This window comes from Rhododendron vialii, chromosome 11a, assembly GCF_030253575.1.
Source record: "Rhododendron vialii isolate Sample 1 chromosome 11a, ASM3025357v1".
NCBI classification, from domain to species: Eukaryota; Viridiplantae; Streptophyta; class Magnoliopsida; order Ericales; family Ericaceae; genus Rhododendron; species Rhododendron vialii.
In genome coordinates this window covers 36,028,625-36,047,151 of record NC_080567.1, presented here as the reverse complement: position 1 = coordinate 36,047,151, position 18,527 = coordinate 36,028,625, and the positions used below count along the sequence as shown (strand labels likewise).

Genomic DNA, 18,527 nt, shown 5'->3' with positions numbered 1-18,527 from the left:
TCATTCAAACGGAAAGATCTTGAGACTCACTATGACCGTATGTCTCAGAGATTTTATCTTCTCAACGGAATGGATGATGTTAATCTCAAGCAAGCTTTTCTCAATTCCCTTCCTGAACCATTGGGAAATGAGACAACAAGGCTCCTCCAGACAAAAGGATTAACGCTGAACTCAATTTCTCTTGGCGGAATTTATCAACACTCTTTGATTGCTTTAGAGAAACTGTGCAATCATCAGAAATTCCTCAGAACTCTTGAAGAACAAGGAAAACTTCTTGGCAAAGCTTGTGATCGGCCAGACTTATCCATAAAGTGTAAAGACAAGAAGTGCACTTGCCGTCCTTCACACCGGAAGTCTAAACACTTTCAGAAATGGAAGTTTCAATCTCTTGGCAGGTTCCCCAAGTCTTTCAAGTCCCGCAAGTTCTCACGAAAGAAGAAATGGAAATTCTTTAAGAAGAAAAAGTTCAGAGGACAGCGAAAGTCTGATCGCTGCTACATATGTGGAAAGAAAGGGCACTATGCGAAACAGTGTCCCAACAAAGCAGCTAGAGACAAGATGATGAACTCTTTGGCTCTCATTAATGGTGATCTCGAAGATGCTGATGTCGAGTCCCTATTTTCCATCGAAGATGAAGCAACAGATGATGCCGTCCTGGCATTCACTTTTGATGATTCCTCTTCAGAATCAGATGATCTCCCTGATGAGTCTGATTCCTTCCCCTATAAAATCCAAACACTCTGTTTTCCAAATATCATGCTAGCTCAACCTTTAGCCAAGGTCCAGATCTTATTTGGAAAATATGAAAAACCCATACCAGTTATCGCTTTCTTTGATACTGGTGCAGCAGCCTCCATCCTCAACCCAGCAATTCTTCCCAGGTCCTACTGGCAGTCATGTTTCCGACCCTTTACAGCAGCCAATGGAGAAACTTTTGTCATCTCTCTAATCAGTAAGCCTATTATCATTCAACTTTTCCCTGGATACACCATAAAACACCAAGTCTATGGTTCTGATCTCCCAGGAAAAGATTTACTGTTAGGCTTTGATATCCTCCAAAATCTCAGCAAAGTTTCATGGCTCAAAAAAGGATTGAAATACAAAAACTACTTGTTACCTTGGACCACTCAACCAAACCTTTTCAGCATAAAAACCTTTTCCTCCATAAAAGAAGCCATAATCCAAACCTCTTGTGCTGAAACCCATTCCCAGTTCCTCACCAAATGTTCCAACCCGCTTTGGAAAAACCCAGATTTCTTCATTTCCCTTCCTTTCAAGAAAAATGAAGATATTAACCCCACCAAAGCCACACATCATGGAATGAACCCAGAACATTACCAACTTGCTCTTCAGGAGCTCCAGCAACTTCAGTCAGAAAGTTTGATTGAACCCACAACCTCTCAGTGGGCATGTGAAGCATTCTATGTAAACAAAAGGACAGAGCAGATAAGAGGAAAACTCCGACTGGTTATCAATTACCAGCCTCTTAATCATTTTTTGCAAGATAATAAGTTCCCTCTTCCTCGAAGAAGTGTTCTTTTTGCAAACTTGCCTAAAGCTCAGATTTTCTCAAAATTTGATTTGAAAGCAGGTTTTTGGCAACTTGGCATTCATCCCGATGATCGTCCCAAAACTGGATTTTGCATTCCAGATCACCACTTTCAGTGGGCAGTCATGCCCTTTGGTCTTAAAACAGCTCCATCTTTATTTCAAAAGGCCATGATTCGGGTATTTGCTCCTATATTATCCACAGCTCTTGTCTACATTGATGATATCTTACTCTTCTCCCCAGATATTGAATCCCATGCTGTTCTACTACAAACTTTCCATTCCCTTGTCCAAACCCATGGCATTATGCTCTCAGAAAAGAAGATGCTTTTGGCCCAACCAGAAATTGATTTTTTAGGGATGCATATCTCTAAAGGTCAATATACTCTCCAACCTCATATAGCCTCCCAGCTTGACCACTTTTCAGATGAAAACCTCACAGTCAAACAGGTTCAGCAATTTCTAGGAATTGTTAACTATATGGCTGATTTCATCCCCAACCTTGCTCAATACCGTACCCCTCTCTCAGCTCTACTAAAGAAAATTCCTCCTCCCTGGTCAACCCACTGCACTAAAGCCATCAAAGACCTCAAAACCTTAGCCAAAACCCTTCCACCTTTAACCATACCTTCAAATGGGAAGAGAGTACTTCAGACAGATGCCTCTGATCTGTATTGGGGAGCAGTTCTTTTGGAAGAAGATACAGAACAAAAGCGCAGAATTTGTGGTTACAAGAGTGGTGCTTTCTCCACAGCAGAACTTCATTACCACTCCACTTACAAAGAAATTCTGGCAATCAAGAAGAGTATTGAAAAGTTTGAGTTTCATCTAATCGGTCATCATTTCCTCATTGAGACTGATATGATGAGCTTTCCCAACATGCTCAAGTTCAAACAGAAACACCTTCCAAAGGCACAGTTACTCAGATGGGCAAATTGGTTTTCCAATTGGAGTTTTGATGCTGTTCACATAAAAGGAAAAACAAATGTCCTCCCAGACTTTTTGTCTAGACTCAAAAAAGAAATCAACCAGTTTTCAAAATCAAAATCACATTTCTTTGTTCCTGGTTGTTTTCCCATGATTTCCTGTTTCCATCCAGTGAATTTTCCTGTCCACCTCCAGTGTTATCTTTTAGAGTTAACCCTTCTTTCTCGTTGTGTCCAAATGTGTCAAAACCTTCAACATCTATGTATATTTAAATATGGTCTTGATGAGTGTCCCATAAAAGGTCTACCTTTTCATCCCGTCTATCCTTTCCTTACCCCGTTTGAGATCTCTTACCATAATGTCTTTCATTTTAAGAAAGAAGCGTATCTTCTCTTATGGTACTTAGTTGATGTCTATACTATAAGCGTCTGTTTTAATAAGTCAGCCGTCTTGGTATACTTGGCACATGCAGCGTTCAGTCAGATCCGTCCTCCTGAAGATTACTTCCTGAAATTTCTCCTGCTCTTTGGAAGCATATCATTCTGGCAACAGAAATTCAGAAGCACCCCCTGCAATCCAGATGAAGATCTCCAGTTTGCTTTCTGGACAAGTCGTAACAACAGGAGTCATCCTAATCCAGATGGTTCTATCACTTGGCGAAAGGAGTATCACACTATATTTCTTTCAACATATCCAGTGACTCAAGGATTGTGGATCAACAGTGGAAATTATCTTGTCATGACCCAAACAATGTGTTCTCTTAATGGATTGGCACTAATAGAGGTCCCCTCATCTCTCCTCCATTATGAGTCTGCAAATTGGAAATTCAATGACACTTATCCGGAAGAATGGCGCCAAAATATCCGCTATCTTTTAGATCAGTATCACCTCACAGACAGGACTGAAGACTCTTCTGGAAAGAGTGAATCAGAATAACACCAATGTGTTCAAGCCAGCTGTCCCTTTGCGTACAATAAAGTTTCAGCCTTTTTCGGCAAGGGTGAAATTATTAGTGTTTACTATGCAGATGTTTGTATTTATGTTTACTTGTCAATGGTGTAATAGTGTAATCTTACTTTATTCTTACTTTATTGTCCGTATGTCCTCAGCAGGTTGTATTTTTGCTGTAGGCTTTTTAGGCTTAGCTTTATAGGTTTTTACTTTCCTGGCTTAAATAGTATTTGCCAATACTGTATGCTGATGCACGTAGTGATGTAAGTAGATGTCTTGGCTGCCTATAAATAGCCAGGCCTCTCTCCGTTGTAAACCAAGTTAGTCACATGATAGTGCAAGTTAATAATATCCTCTCTCTTTTGTGATCCTATCCTACTTCGTGTTTGTACCCACTGTGTGTCTGACATCAGTTGAGGCAACAATATGGGCTTCGTGGAAACAGAGGTTTTGCAATTAGGTCACATTGGGTAGTTTTCATGAGCCCTAAAGAAGCAAATTTGAACAAAGCGGTCAAATCCCAATTATCCCTTTTCCCATTCCCATTTTGGACCAAAGCTACCATCCAGTTTTGAACCGGTCCGGTCCGGTCCACTTTGAGCTCCTGTGGGGCCCATTAATGGTTTTAAAAAACTATCGGAACCGTTCGCTTTGTAGAGCTCATCGAGTAGGGTATTGAAGTCAAAAATTAGCTTTATCAAACATTGATGTCTGTGTCAAGTAAATAGATTTGTGCAAGGAAAAAGAGGCCAACAAAATATGTTGAGACTTATAACCTCCCATTTTTCTTGCACAAATTTGTTTTATTTATATATATATAGATAATGATGTTCGATCGAGCTAATTTTTGACGTCGATATTATATGAGCTTTAAAAAGTGAACAATTTCGATTATTTTTTTTGGGACAAGAAAGAGCCCATAAATAAAGGCCCAAACTAGGCTGTTTCAAATCTAGATGGGAGCTTGTCCGTCCCATTTTCTCCACCCCTCTGTGAGGCTAGTATCCAGTATCCACACTCCACAGTGCTCTCTCTCTCTCTCTCTCTCTCTCTCTCTCTCTCTCTCTCACACACACACACACATAGAATACGTCTAAAAGAGTGTTAAAGTACACACCTACCAATCACACTTCTCTCACATTTAATTATGGATCTCATCCTGTATGAGTCCGATAACTATTTATGAAAGAGGTGTGGTTGATAGGTGCGTACCTGACATTTCTCATAAAAGCATGGGCAAGAGTAGGTCTGTAGGTGCAATTACAGGAGATTATTACATGAAGGACTAGAATCAAGGAGAGGGTACAATGGGAAATCACCATATCTGTAGCTGAAGCAAGATTGATATATATACACACACACAACGGATATAAACTTCTTAGAGATATCCTGAAGACAAATATAGACACATAATTTTTATAAGAAATGAAGCAAGAGAAGGGGGTGAAGAACAAGAAAAGGCTCCTTGATCTCTATCATCACAAGACTAAGAAAGTGAGTTTTAATCTTTATTAGCAAAACCCAACTCATAATCTTCCTTGTTAGCTGATGTTAATCAGCTGTTTCGGTGGTTTCATATTTGAGCAGAGGAAAACCAATTTGCTCTGTTTTTTTTTTTTTTTTTGATCGCCAATTTGCTCTGCTATTACCTTGTTCTATGATTGCTATGCGTGATTATTTGGTTTTGATTGAGTTGAAAAATTTAGATACTAGTGGTGGGTAATTTAGGGCTAGGGAGGGTTAATTAAGTCAAAACTTGCTCTGTTTACCTTGTTCTGTGATTGCTATGTGTGATTATAGGAGTCCGATTTTGTTGTTGCGTGTTGTTCGCGAAAGTGTGAAAAGGAATGTTACGTATATACTTATATAATTAGATTTTTGTTGAGTTTTTTAATTGAAAAGAAAAAAAAGTCTGAACCAACTCTCTCTTATGGTCTTCGAATGAAAACTATTGAGATTTGAGATATTATTGTCGTGATCCGAACTGTTCATTCCCTAAAAATATATATCTTTACAATGTGTATAAAATATGAAATTGTCCAAATACCGGTAGATATCTAACCGAGGTACCCTAGTGAAAAAAAAAAAATTTGTCTTGAAATTGGGATTGGGGGTGGTAGCTACCCCTGTTGGACCATGACCAATTATTGTGTCAAAGTTCTTATTGTTGTTATATTTGGATCATGGATTTACGAAGGTTTCACTTAGGCAAGTGTTACATATAGATTAAAGTTCTTCAATGAATGTTCGATTCATTATTTGCATGTCTCTTTTATCTCCTTTTTCCAAAAGTAAATGTAATTCTTCACTTAGTTTATTTCTCTTATCTTTCCGTTCAAGTGTTTGGTTAATCCTTCCACAAAAAACCAAACCCATAGTTTTGGTCTTGGGAGGATTTTGGTTCTTGGGAGGATTTGGGCCTTCTGGGTCCTTTATCTGATTTTAGCTTTTGGGCTTTTGGCCCTTTGATGTTGCCGACCTTTGGTTGGTTTTCCCCTCCCCTATCCCCGGGTCCTTAGAGGCTTATGAATGTCGAGAGCTGGACTTTTAACTTTGTTGGTTTCCAATTTTTCCTCATTGTGAAGCCAGTACTCTTTGGTTCCGTTTAATCGTTGTAACTTGTTTTAATGATTAATAAAATCTTTCTTTTGCCCAGCAAAAAAGACCAAACCCATAGGTTTCTTTTGTGTCTCTTTTTCGTTTATTTTAGTGCTAAATGTGCTGAATCAATGTCATATTCAGTCCCACTATTCTTTTGTGTCTCTTTTTGTTTCGATTTTGCTCGGTGGTTCTAAATTCTGACTTGTTTTACCTTCCAAAAAAAGCTTGTTACGATTCTAATGTCCTACATCGACTAAGTATGAGTTGGATCTTGTGTGTAATTTCGGGCACCCTGTTCTTGTAAGTCGGTTTTCAACGGTGAGTTCTATCCAAGAGTTAGTACCAGAGTTGTAGTATAAGCATATAATGACAGGGACAAAATCTGACCTGTTGGCAAATTTAGCTCTACCAATTACCTCCCAAATTTCTCTAGTTATTTGATGGTTATTGTTGTTTTGACTGATTTAGCAGTGGTGTGAATCCTTTGAGCAGGTTGCTTTTTATGGTTATGGGCAACCTAGAAGGTCAGTGACTAGAATTCAAATGGCTTTTTCGAAACTACTACTTTTCTTAAGCTTAGCAAAGATTAATTGCTCCAATGATTGTTTTGTGGTACATCTAAAGCCGTCCACGGACAGTCGATGGCTTGTACGACAGTGTGCAAGCCAATCCTTTGCTGATGAATCGGGTTAAAGAGGTTGAAGAAAATCTAGATCCGAAATTCCCAATTTTTGTCAAGTCCATGAACCGATCAGCTGTTACCGTAGGGTTTATGCTGGTAAGGCCAAAACAGCTTCCATCTCTCAATCAGGCGTTCGAACATTTTTTTTTTTTATGTTCTGCTTTCTCTGATTGCAGAAGCTTTCGAGGCCATTTGCTGATTTGCATATGCCCGGGTGTGATGCTTCGGTTGTTTTGGTGGATGCTTTTGATGAAGAAGAATACCGAACAAAGTATTTGGTCGCGAAGAGCGTGTTCAGTGGTGGATGGAAAGCGTTCTCAATTGCTCACAGATTACTCGAGGGAGATGTTTTAATTTTTCAGTTGATCAAACCTTGCGAATTTAAGGTAACCCATCAACCTTTTCTAGCTGTATGTGCGTTGTGCTTCCTGTATGCAAGTATTTGAGAAGAAAAAACTCTGGTTTTGTATTAATCAACAAAATACAAATATACCATGTAAACCTCCCTCCCTCCCTCTCTCTCTCTCTCTCTCTCTCTCTCTCTCTCTCTCTCTCTCTCTTGTGTAAGTAATACATACACATATACTGTAAATATACAGAGAGGAAACCAACAAGAATTGAGGCATGGAACTCCTTAGCTTCTTGGGCGTTTACTCCTTGTTGAAAAAAATTCATGTTTGTTAGTTTTGCACCAACTTTTTGGAGATTATTGATTCGTCTCGATGAGAAAAAAAAGAAAAGTAAAGAATTTTTACTTTCGCCCAAATATTTTTCGAAATATCCAAGATAAATCTGATTCCTCTCGTCGAGATGAATCAATAATCTACAAAAGTTTGGTATAAAACTAACAAATGCGAAATTTTTTTTTGAACAAGGACAAAACGCCCGAAAAACTAATGAGGAAAACGTGCAAAGGTGGTTGAACGTCTCTCTCTCGGTCACCCACTTGGGAGGACCTAACAATGTGCATGTCAATTTATGTATACCTATTCAAGAAACTTATAAAAGCTTGCTCATGAGATTACTTTTGGATCGTTGGGCTTATTTCTTGAATTAATTTGTCAGTATAACAAGCTTTACGTTTTGATTCTTATCCCTCTTCGTATGCATAGGTATACGTAGTTAGAGAAAGTGAATTGGGTGAAGTGGATGGGGCCGTTGCCCTTGTGCATTTATTAAAAGGAGATGGAAGACAACTCAAATCTGGTAACTTGTGCTTGTCGTTCAATTGTGATAGCTCAATTTTGTTTTGTCATTTTGTGTTCCATTTGTTGCTTCTTTTGAATGTTGATGATGATCTCGATGATTGGTGGAGGTGTCAGATAGGCCGTGCCGTGCCGGCCCAATCCGTTCAGTTGTGTGCTAAACGTGCTTTGTGTCATGCGTAGTCCGGCCCATTTATTGGTTGTGTTGTGTCAACCCATTTATTGGTTGTGTAGTGTCAACCCATCTTAGAATTATGCTCGACCCGGGCCATTGGCTCGCCAGACCGTGCCCGTGCCCCGAATTGGACTTCTTTTTATAGGGAATTGTAAAGGTGACATTTTTTATACTTAACAGAAAACATTGTCAAAATAATTATAACTTAAATAAAACAATAATATTAAAAATACGAACATTGTATTGATAATTGTTGGAGTATATTCCAACTGGGTTGACGGCTACTCAATTTTCGATCATTTGCAATTCTTAAACCTTATAAGCTAAATTTAAATTACCACACATTTATAATACTTCTCTATTTGTAATTAATCTTCAAATTTTACTCAGTGTTGTGTCAGTGGCCATGCCACTTGCCCCAACATAACGACCTAGCCTAGCCCACTTATAGAGATTGTGTTGTGTTGTGCCGTGTCGTGCCTCTCGATCCGTTTGACACCTATATTGATAGGAAATTATTATGCAGAGAACTCTACAAACACTACTATGAACCATCAGGACAACGGAAGGCATTTGAAATATCTTCCACCAGACAATATTCAAGAAAATAGCAAGAAGGAGGTTGGCTTACTTTTGGAAGGTACAAGAGGACTTGGTTGAGTTTTCAGAAAACAGTTACTCCCTTCGTTCCATTTTCATTGTCCATTTTTTAATTGTGTGCTATTTTTTAATTGTTTATATCTTTTAATCTATAATGTTTTTTTATAATTTTGAAAACTTTGTATTATAGAACTAATCGAGATCTATCAAACAAGATTCATATTGCATATTTTTCAAGATCCATACTAAAAGATATAAGCGAAAGACATAAAAGAGACAAATAGAATAATAGACAATGAAAATGGGATAAAGGGAGTGGAGTATTTGACAATGTTATAATTTTCACAAAATAAGATTCGAAAATCTCCAATCGAACTAATTCACGAATGCTTTTAAAAACTTAATGTATTTTTTCGGATTTTATTTGCAAGAAATTAACAGCGTTATCATTTTGTCATACTAATTGTCCTTTTGAAGCAGAAATCATCACGGAGACTATGAACATTGCCAACGCGGCCAAAGCTAGCAACCTGTTAGCCTCTCGCATAGATTTTGCTAGTCACATTGAGATTTCGAAAGCATTCAAGCAGTTGCAAGCACGTGTTGGATCGTTACACGCTCAAATGGACTGTCTTGATGCCCTCGCTCTAAAAGCAAAAGGTGAAGTAGAATCGGCGAAGGAAAGGGAAAGAAACTCGGGCCAAGTTCATATTGGAGAGCAGAAGAAAGCTCTTGTTGTGAAGCTGTTGAAATTAATAGAGGCAAAGGTAAGGCTTGGTGGTGAAATTGAGAGTCTGAAAGCAAATACCAGCAGGCTTGAGCTCATGTGCCAAAAAGAGGCTGATAATACTCCAAACTAGTCCAAAGGCTTAAATCTCTAATAGGCAGTTAAATTTTGATGGGTATTTTTAGCAGATTGAGAACTGTGGGGGTAGTTTCTCTTAGAAAGCTAACTTGGCGGCTTCTTTTTTTGCTCTTTACTCTATTTCTTTTTTCGCATTTGCTAGTTTTGTGTCAAACTTTTGCAGATGATTGATTCATCTTGACGAGAGGAATCGAAAAAGTAAAATATTGTGCAAAGAAACTATTTTTTTAAAAAAATAATTTAAGTTTTGATCATATTTTTTCTACAGTAAACAGCTTGCAAGTAAAGTTATATTTTGATGATGTTTGCTTTAAATTTGTTGATTCAGAGTAAAACAATAGAGGTCATGGATTTTACATGCAATGGTCCAGATTTCAACTTGAAAGGAGAAATACACTTTAATTTTTGATAATTGGATGTCTAGGTCAACTTGCATGCATCGCAATTAATTTTGGGCTCTAAAGTTAAACAACCAGCTAAACCCTCCAGTGGTTCCAAGTTTTGGAATGTTTGGCCTCCGTAGGATTCAATTGTGCGACATCATGTAAGACAAGCTTTTATTAGCTTTCTTGTACTCACTTGGCCAAACCGCTTGGAGTATTTTTTTTTTTTTTAGGTTGTCCATTGATGGAGAGATCATTATATCATGTATGAATTACAAAGTACAAAAATCATGGGACAATACGTCAATTGTGTGAGACTCAACGAGTCAGCTAAGCCCAACAATTCAACTAATATGATAAATAAATCCATCAAATAGAACATAATCACTATAAATCCAACCTAATTAGAGCATCCACAGTGGAATAAGCAAAATAAAAAATTGTTAAAGTTAACAATGTTAGAACAAAAAAATGCTCACATTGGAATAATCAAACCTAGCAACCTCTTAATAACTCATCAAATTTTGGCTCTTCAATAATCAAAGCTAGCAATATTTTGTCAATAACCAAATTTTATCTCTCAATCAAGTACACCAACATTATACAAAAACCTTCTCTCTTCCATTCTCTCTCTCTCTCAACAATGTTATCAAAAAATAATTTTAAAAAACTGTAACTTTCAGATTTTTTTTTTGTTTTTTTCAAAAACTTTATTTTTAACAAAAAATATTTTTTTCAAAAATTTTAAAAACTATAAGTAAATAAAGTGTGTTTTTCAAAAATCTGTTTTTGAAATTTCAAAACTCTTTTATAGAAAACTGTTTTTTACACAAAATATGTTTTTAAAAAACTGTATTTATAGTTTTTAAAATTTTAAAACTATTTGTGTAAATATAATTCTTTCAAAATTTCTCAAAATTGTATTTACAGTTTTTAAGTAAACAAAGTGTGTTGTTTGAAAAACTATTTTTTATTTCGAAAAACTAATTTTTTTTAACTGTTTCTAACATATAAAGAGTTTTTTTTCTTTTCAAAAATCGCTTTTTCAAAAACTATGCGTGAAATGAAGGAAAAAAGTTTGGAGGACCCATTGGTTTTGATTATGGGCAGAAAATAACCAATGTGGGATTTGACGTGGCTAACTTTAACAACATCTAAATAGATAATCAAAAGTTGATGTGACATGTTTTGATTATTCATATTTGCTTATTCCACTGCTGATGCTCTTACAAACCCCATTAGGGAGAAAATAATCCCAACAAATACAAAGGGAAGAACACATACACGTATGTGGGAAGATTCAAACTCCTGACCTCACAGTGAAAATGCAAGAGTCATCGCAAGCCGAGCTAACTTCAGTTGGTTAAACCCCTTGTTAGCCTCTCTTTTTTCAATTTGTTATCACAAAAGGAGCCTAAAAAGCAATGCTTCATACACCACCACAACCACACGCCTCTCACATACGTATGAGGCTCACACATATATGAGAATAATGTATTTTTTTTAACAACATAAAAGGTATTCCCACGCCCAAACAGCAAAACGGGACTAATTCATCCAACTCCGGCTGTAGTGAACCAATTACCCACAGAAAGCATTAAGAGGGGTGTGATTGGAAGCGGGGCCTCTGCTGTGCCTCATGGCACAGCACCCCCACCCACACCCCAAACACCCAGTTTGGGGACTCGTTTGGGATTAAAAAAAATCTTAAGTTTTCAATTTGCAATCCTAAAGAGCAGAAACGTAATTATGAGAGCTTTAGAGATAAAATTTAATTATGCCTCTTTAGAATAATATAATTAGAATAATAAGATCTTCACACTGGTTCAAACTGATTGAAAATTGGAGCAGTAAATTTTTTAACCATTTTTTTAATATATAAACGGTCTAAAAAATTAAAAAATTAATTGCTCCAATTTTTAATCTGTTTGAACAAGTGCGAAGATCTTATTATTCTGAACATATAATTTTAAAGGATCGTAATTAACTTTTGTCTCTAGAACTCTCATAATTAAGCATCTGCTCTTTATTTAGGATGTTGTAGAGCAAAAACGTGATTATTAGAGCCTTAAAGACAAAAGTTAATTATGTCTTTTTAGAATAATATAATCAGAATAATAAGATTTTCGCACTTGTTCAATAAATTAAAAATTAAAGCACTTAATTTTTTAGACCGTTTATATATTAAAAAATATGGTTAAAAAATTTACTGATCCAATTTTCAATCAGTTTAAACCAGTGTGAAAATCTTATTATTCTGATCATATTATTCTAAAGAGGCATAATTAAATTTTATATTTAAGACTCTCATAATCACGTTTCTGCTCTTTAAGATTGCAAATTGAAAACTTAAGATTTTTTTTATTCCCAAACGGTACCGTTTGGGGGTGTGGGTAGGGGTTTGGGGGTGTGGGTAGGGGGTGCTGTGCCATGAGGCACAGCAGAGCCCCCGCTTCCGGTGTGATTGGTGGATGTATACCCATCATTTTCCTTGTGCAAAATCAAAAGAAAATGTGTTATATTAATGTCGTGTAGTAAATAGAATCGACTTTATGGCTTGTGGTGGGCCTGGTGGCTCCCATCCCATCCTCTTCAATGAGGTTATGTTTCTTGTGAGCCTCACAGCCTCCTTTTGCACCCCCAAGTCCCTCTTCAGTTGGGAAAATTTCTACCCCGTGGGTGCATCCAAGAGCTATTCATTGTGTTTTTTTGACAGTTCGAATTGGGAGAAAAAATAAAAAGAGAGAGTGTTTGGATGAGAGGAAAAAGAGAATTGCAATTCGAGTCGTCCAAAATGTACTGGACGATCTGGATGTATCGAGCAGATACCACTTGGATATATCCACTGGTACTGAAAAAATTCTCAGTTGGTTGATCCCTGCACGGCATAACTTTACCAATGAACAGTCAACAGTGCTCTCAGTTCATCATTTCATCTAGGGGTGTGTGGGAATTTTTAGATTCTTGATTGTGCATGGTGGATTACAAATTTTCCGATTATAATGAGTTTGTAAAAGTGTTTGAATGATATCTCACCGATAACGATATTTATCATACTAATAGAAAAAGCGACGCTCTAGCCCATGCGGTACTCAGGGATGCTGTCAAACACCTTATTTCCAAACCGTTCGTACAGAGATGAGCGGCCGGATAAACCGCTCGACCTCATTGCCATTCCGCGGTATGAGGTGACCCAACACAAAATACATGCGCACTGATAAGACCCAACCCCAACACAATGTAATACTTTAATCTTTCTGCATGGAAGTCACGATCAAATAGTCACCTTATTTGGTTCCTATCTCATCTCATCTCATTTTTCTTTCTACAGGTTTTTCCATACTTTTTTATCTCTATCTCTCTCCACTCATTACATCAAAAATAACTTTCAAAAATGAGAACCAAACAAGATGACTATTGCCTGGCAATCTTTATGTGTTCACTTCTAGTGGGGCTTGGATCCCAATCAGTTGGGCTTTCAACCAGTTTGGTCCAGTTATGGATCGTTTGCGCTCCCTTCTTGGGCCCACAATAATGATCAGAATCGTTCATTTTTAAAACTCATCGAGAACATTGACTACGCCAGAAATCACGTTGATCGGATACCGTTTGATATGATATCGAAAGGCATTGATCTTCATATAATTATGTCAAATGGGTTGCAATACAGTGTTGCACACTTTTTTTCTTACAAAAGTAATGCATTTCAACGTCTTATCAAATGGTATCCGATCAATGTGATTTTTTGCGTAGTCAATGTTCTTGACAAGCTCTAAAAAGGGAACGGTTCCGATCATTATTGTGGGCCCGGAAAGGGCCCACAAATGGTTCATAAGTTGACCAAACTGGTTGGAAGCCAACTGGTTGAGATCCAAGCCCAGTGAAGTTGCTCATCTCCCTCTTCCCAGTGGTGATCAGGGTTCGAGTCCCACTGGGGCAAGGCTTTGGGGGCCAGAGCTATGTATAGCTTCTGGATCCTCCTGTACTAACTCTAATATCCTCCACTAACTCCTCCCGCTAATATATACAATGCTGACAAAAAAAGAAAAAAAAAATATTAACACTCCAAATAACAAAGCAAATTGGTTTTGGAATTACATTGATTTTAGAGTACCTAGATCAATTTTTGGAATGTCAATAGCATTTTTTATTAAAAAAAACTTTTTGTGTTATTTTTTTTCTTCGGTAAGTAACCAAACAAACTTTTTTTTGTGGAGTAGTATTAAAGTTATGCAAACAGTGATACCAACTTTCCCAAACAGGCGCGGATAAAAAAAAAAAAAAACTTTCCCAAACAGGCCGAAGCTTTTGCCAAAAGTTTCCCAAGAATGGAAGTACAAAAATGGTCCCCGGAGTCCTACCTGATTGCCCAAATATTCTCATTCCAAGCTAAACGACGTACTCTTAATTAATCACCGCATTCAGTCTTTGCATACTTCTCTCTCTCTCTCTCTCTCTCTCTCTCTCAAGCTCTCTTTTTTGTGCATCAATGGAAGCTCAAGACCAGACCCAGATGTTCACACCCCTAGCACAGAAAGTTAAGCTTGAAGCAGCAGAAGAACACAGTTTGGATGTTGAAGACCAACTCACAGTCTCCCAGATTTTGCTCTTTAGAAAAAAACCAATCGATTTTCCCCCCAAGGTATATATATATCTCCCTTTTGTGCATGTACATGCAGACATTCGTATGTCATATTTGTCAGTTTTTGCATGTATTGAAGAAGTTAAAACCCTTGAAATGGAGAAATTGAGGGTTTTTTAAGAGGAGGTAAATGGGGTCCCAGATCCGAGACAAAACGGGGTGGAGCTAGGGACAAAGGGAAGTTTCCAGTTTTACAACCTCACCCCCTTAATGTTGTGAATTTTTTTATTTCTACCCCTGATTTTGAGAGAATTGGTCAGCAACACCCTCTTTCGGAAGAGCTAATGAGGGTTTTCTCAGAAAAATAACAGGGGGGTGTTGGTTTGGAAAGCACCAGTTTGCTTGTTTTTGGCCCAAAGTGGACCACCATACAAGTTCACCATGATTCCTGCGTTAATCTTGATAAAATGAAGAACACATCTTTTTCCCTCTGTGTTTTGCTTCCCAGGTTTACTTTCCAATTGGTCTTTCTTTTGTTGTTTCAAAACAGATTTCAGTAGCTGCAATTATGTCTTGACTGGTCTTGTGGCTAGTTATCAATAGCCTCATGGATTCTCTTTGGACCTAAGCAATCTTTTATTTTAGTGCTTTGCATGACACAATTATGACTGAAAATATAGAGGATGTAAAATAAGAAGTGGACCTGAATGCTGCTGCCCTCTTATCAATCTTACAAATGAACGAATTGCACATCATCTGGTTATGGTACCCATGGCATCCCAATCAACAGGATATGGGCAGGGAGGACTAGAGACGGACGTACCTTTGGCAATATATGCACAAAGTGTCTGCTCTTTGAAAAAGTTGAACTACTGAAATAGTGGCACCCAATACCTCCAACAAATTGAGGAATTCAAGGGAAGATTTTACCTTAGAACCATGGCCCCAAGTCAAAGCCGAAAGGCATTTGAGAGGGTAGGTCTAAAGAACCATGCTCATTAACTTGCTTCCTTTATGGTTGCTCTATGCAAATTGGATGGATCTCCACAAAGCAACTTCAATTACAGTAGCTAACAAATTTCGTTTAGAACTTAATTTGTGCAAGGATGATTGCCTATATCTATCTCTATGTAGGTGTGTGTAAGCCCAACTTAGAAAATCTTTTTCCTTGGGATGTTTAAGCATATTCTTTAGACTCTTGACTGAATTTGATTGTACTTTTTCAGTCCTATTGATGAAATAATGTCTGATCAGAAATATTGTGATTCCCTATGCAGATAGTTTCTGATAATCCTAGCAAAAGTGAAAGGTGAGTGAATCTAAATTATGTGGCTCAGGTTTTTTGATATTCCTTCCTTTGGAAGTAAGGAACAGTTGCTAGAGATTGACTTACCATGTGGCTTCTGCATCATTGACTAAAAAAAAGTTCCAAAAGGGGGAGAGATATAGTGGACAACTCCTTTGATAATTTCGATGATCAGACTCGAGTCATGGCGATAGCAGCAGCAGAGATTCAAGCTAGTTTGGCTCCAGAATTTCCTAGCTTCTGGAAGTTAATGAAGCCCTCTCATGTTACCAAAGGATTTTGGCTGGTTAGTCCCGCTGAATTTCTGATTACGTTAGTGAATTATGGAGTCCCGAATTTGTTTGTGCTAATCTAACTGAATAACAGGGTCTTCCTTCGGAATTTTGTCAATTATACTTGCCAAGGTGTGATGCAGCAGCGGTTTTAGAGGATGAAAGTGGGTATGAATACAATACAAATTACCGCAAGGAGAAAGCGCTTAGTGGTGGATGGAGAGGGTTCTCCATTGCCAAAAAATTGGTTGACGGTGATGCTGTAGTTTTCCATCTTGTTAGCCAACACAACCCTATCAAATTCAAGGTAATCCTATTACACTACTATTATTTCAGTGTGTTCTAATTTTCGTTTTAGTTTCCATCCATTTCAAATCCACCCACCGCAATTACAATGAATCCATTTTGGGATTGTTGACAAACCAAAAATCAGCAAGCTTGGTAAATCTAATTGTAATTTAACTCTGGGATAGATGACTACTGCATACTGGGGATATTTCAGATAAGTGTCCTTCACCTACGAAATATAGGAAAAAGAGAAAGAAGTAGGAGTATTCTAAATTTGATGGATTTAGTAGGACACCAGTAAGTAATATGAAGAAACTTGTATGGTTCAGGAGTCCTTCCTTTTGCACCCTTTTTCCTCATTTTAATCCATTAACATAGAAGAAAATGAAAACAAAAGGAGACTGATAAATTCTGGTCCAAACACTTTCCAGATCAAGTTCTTCTTACTAGGTTTTTTCTTTTCAGCAATATTTATATACGTGCCCTGCCTATTTAAGGTGGCGGAGTTGTATCTTGTTTTTAGCTTGAATCTCTGCTTGATTTGTGATCTATCCCCACCCCACTTTCATAGGTGTACATACTGAGAGCAAAGGATTTTGAGGTAGCCGATGCCCTAAGCCTTCCAAATTCTGGTTCTCGTGCAAAAGAAACAGGTTTTGGTAAGTAGTGATCCTCCATTTTGCTCCAGTATTTTTCTTAATGACCCTCTTAAGCTACATTTTTAAATTTTCTTTAATGCGCTTCAATAATGATTTCTAAAAAGGAGCTTATGCAGAGAAGAACAATGAAACATGTGAGAAGGAAGAAAAAAAGCGCCCAAGGCTTGAACTAGATGATGAATCACATTCTGATTGGAGCAATATTCACTCCTCAGACACAACAGAAGGTTCCAAATTTTTCAGATCTGTTCCAAGTATCGAGGACTTCAACATTGTTGTGAATGGTATAACAATTGACTCGCTTGCAACACATGTGCGGACTAAGTACTACGATCTCTGCTGCAACCAGAAATCAATCATCCATCAGGGCCTTTTATATAGTAATATGGCAGCCGAAATCATATCAGAGACCGTTAATATTGTTGATGCAATTAGAGCTTCCCTGATTTCCACCTCGCCAACTGACTTCGCGTTGTGGGACAAGACTTTGGAAGCCTTTGGACTGTTGGGAATGAATGTACGATTTTTACGTGATCGGTTGAGTAGACTCATGATTGTCTCGTCAGAATCAACAGAGGTCTTAAAGAGGTATGAAGAAACAAGTATTGAGCGAGATTTTGTGCAACGGGAGATGAAAAGTCTCGAACTAAAGCTTTTGGAAATGAAACAAGATAGGAGAAGGCTTGATGATGAGATGGAGGATTTGAAGGCGAAAGCCCAGAAGAATGAGTGTTTGTACCAGAAAGAGGCAATTGCCCCATGGTGATATCTTATTCTGAATTGAGCCAAAAAGACCTTCCATCTAAGATCTTGAGCACGATGTTCTGACTGATGGGAAATGAGTATATTACCAGGGTAAGATTTTTGTACTTGGGCTAGCCACTATCCTTCTGTCAAATTACATGACCTTAGAGTAGTTTAAGGAGGAAGTTGTAGAGTTTCTCAAGTCATTTAGTATAGCAAGATATCTAAGAAGAAAGTGAGAGAATGATGCGAAATTTTGGATCACCATCATCGTATAGAAACTAACTAGTTTATGTAAATATTGGCTCTGTAATAACGCTCTCTCTCTCTCTCTCTCTCTCTCTCTCTCTCTCTCTCTCTCTCTCTCTCTCTCTCTCTCTCTCTCATGGAATATTGGCTCGTCAGGATAACAAGGCATTTGCATTTCTCTTTCCGACATTCCACGCCCTTAGTTTCAACTGCTGCATCTACTTGAAAAACAGAAGTGGAAAACCTGAAGACAATCTATACACTTGCTTAGAAAAATGTGTAGTTAAAATAGGAAGGCCATGAAGAGAAGCCAAATTTGTTTCTTCACTTCGGTTAGAGGCAGCCATCCAATAATCTTTAATCTTTCTTTGTGTTTGCTTCGGTTTTCAGTCGAAGATCGAAATGCAACATTAGAGAACATCCAAGTGCATTTTACACTAGACCATTGGATTCAGAAGACATTTTTATGAAATCGTGCTGCGTTATAACA

At 37.7% G+C, this 18,527-nt stretch overlaps 2 protein-coding genes across 6 annotated transcripts; both read left to right on the top strand.

The window, feature by feature from the left end:
• Positions 1-4,796: 4,796 nt before the first annotated feature.
• Positions 4,797-9,773, top strand: LOC131308365 (B3 domain-containing protein Os03g0184500-like). 2 transcript variants are annotated; one of them, XM_058335281.1, is made up of 7 exons: positions 4,797-4,920; positions 6,520-6,551; positions 6,652-6,805; positions 6,886-7,095; positions 7,822-7,915; positions 8,616-8,729; positions 9,170-9,773. In XM_058335281.1, the coding sequence occupies exons 1-7, from the start codon at positions 4,852-4,854 to the stop codon at positions 9,547-9,549; spliced, it is 1,053 nt and encodes a 350-aa protein (XP_058191264.1). In that variant the 5' UTR covers positions 4,797-4,851; the 3' UTR covers positions 9,550-9,773. The 2 variants fall into 2 exon arrangements, with proteins under 2 accessions (XP_058191264.1, XP_058191265.1); XM_058335282.1 differs by having other exon boundaries at positions 9,121-9,256.
• Positions 9,774-14,258: 4,485 nt separating this feature from the next.
• On the top strand, positions 14,259-18,115 carry LOC131308494 (B3 domain-containing protein Os01g0234100-like). Of its 4 annotated transcripts, none has more exons than XM_058335435.1 (6): positions 14,259-14,579; positions 15,797-15,828; positions 15,946-16,111; positions 16,192-16,404; positions 16,957-17,044; positions 17,161-18,115. In XM_058335435.1, the coding sequence occupies exons 1-6, from the start codon at positions 14,427-14,429 to the stop codon at positions 17,808-17,810; spliced, it is 1,302 nt and encodes a 433-aa protein (XP_058191418.1). In that variant the 5' UTR covers positions 14,259-14,426; the 3' UTR covers positions 17,811-18,115. The 4 variants fall into 4 exon arrangements, with proteins under 4 accessions (XP_058191418.1, XP_058191417.1, XP_058191420.1 ...); XM_058335434.1 differs by having other exon boundaries at positions 14,310-14,579; positions 17,149-18,115; XM_058335437.1 differs by lacking the exon at positions 14,259-14,579 and adding an exon at positions 14,741-15,027 and having other exon boundaries at positions 17,149-18,115.
• The last annotated feature ends 412 nt before the right edge of the window (positions 18,116-18,527 follow it).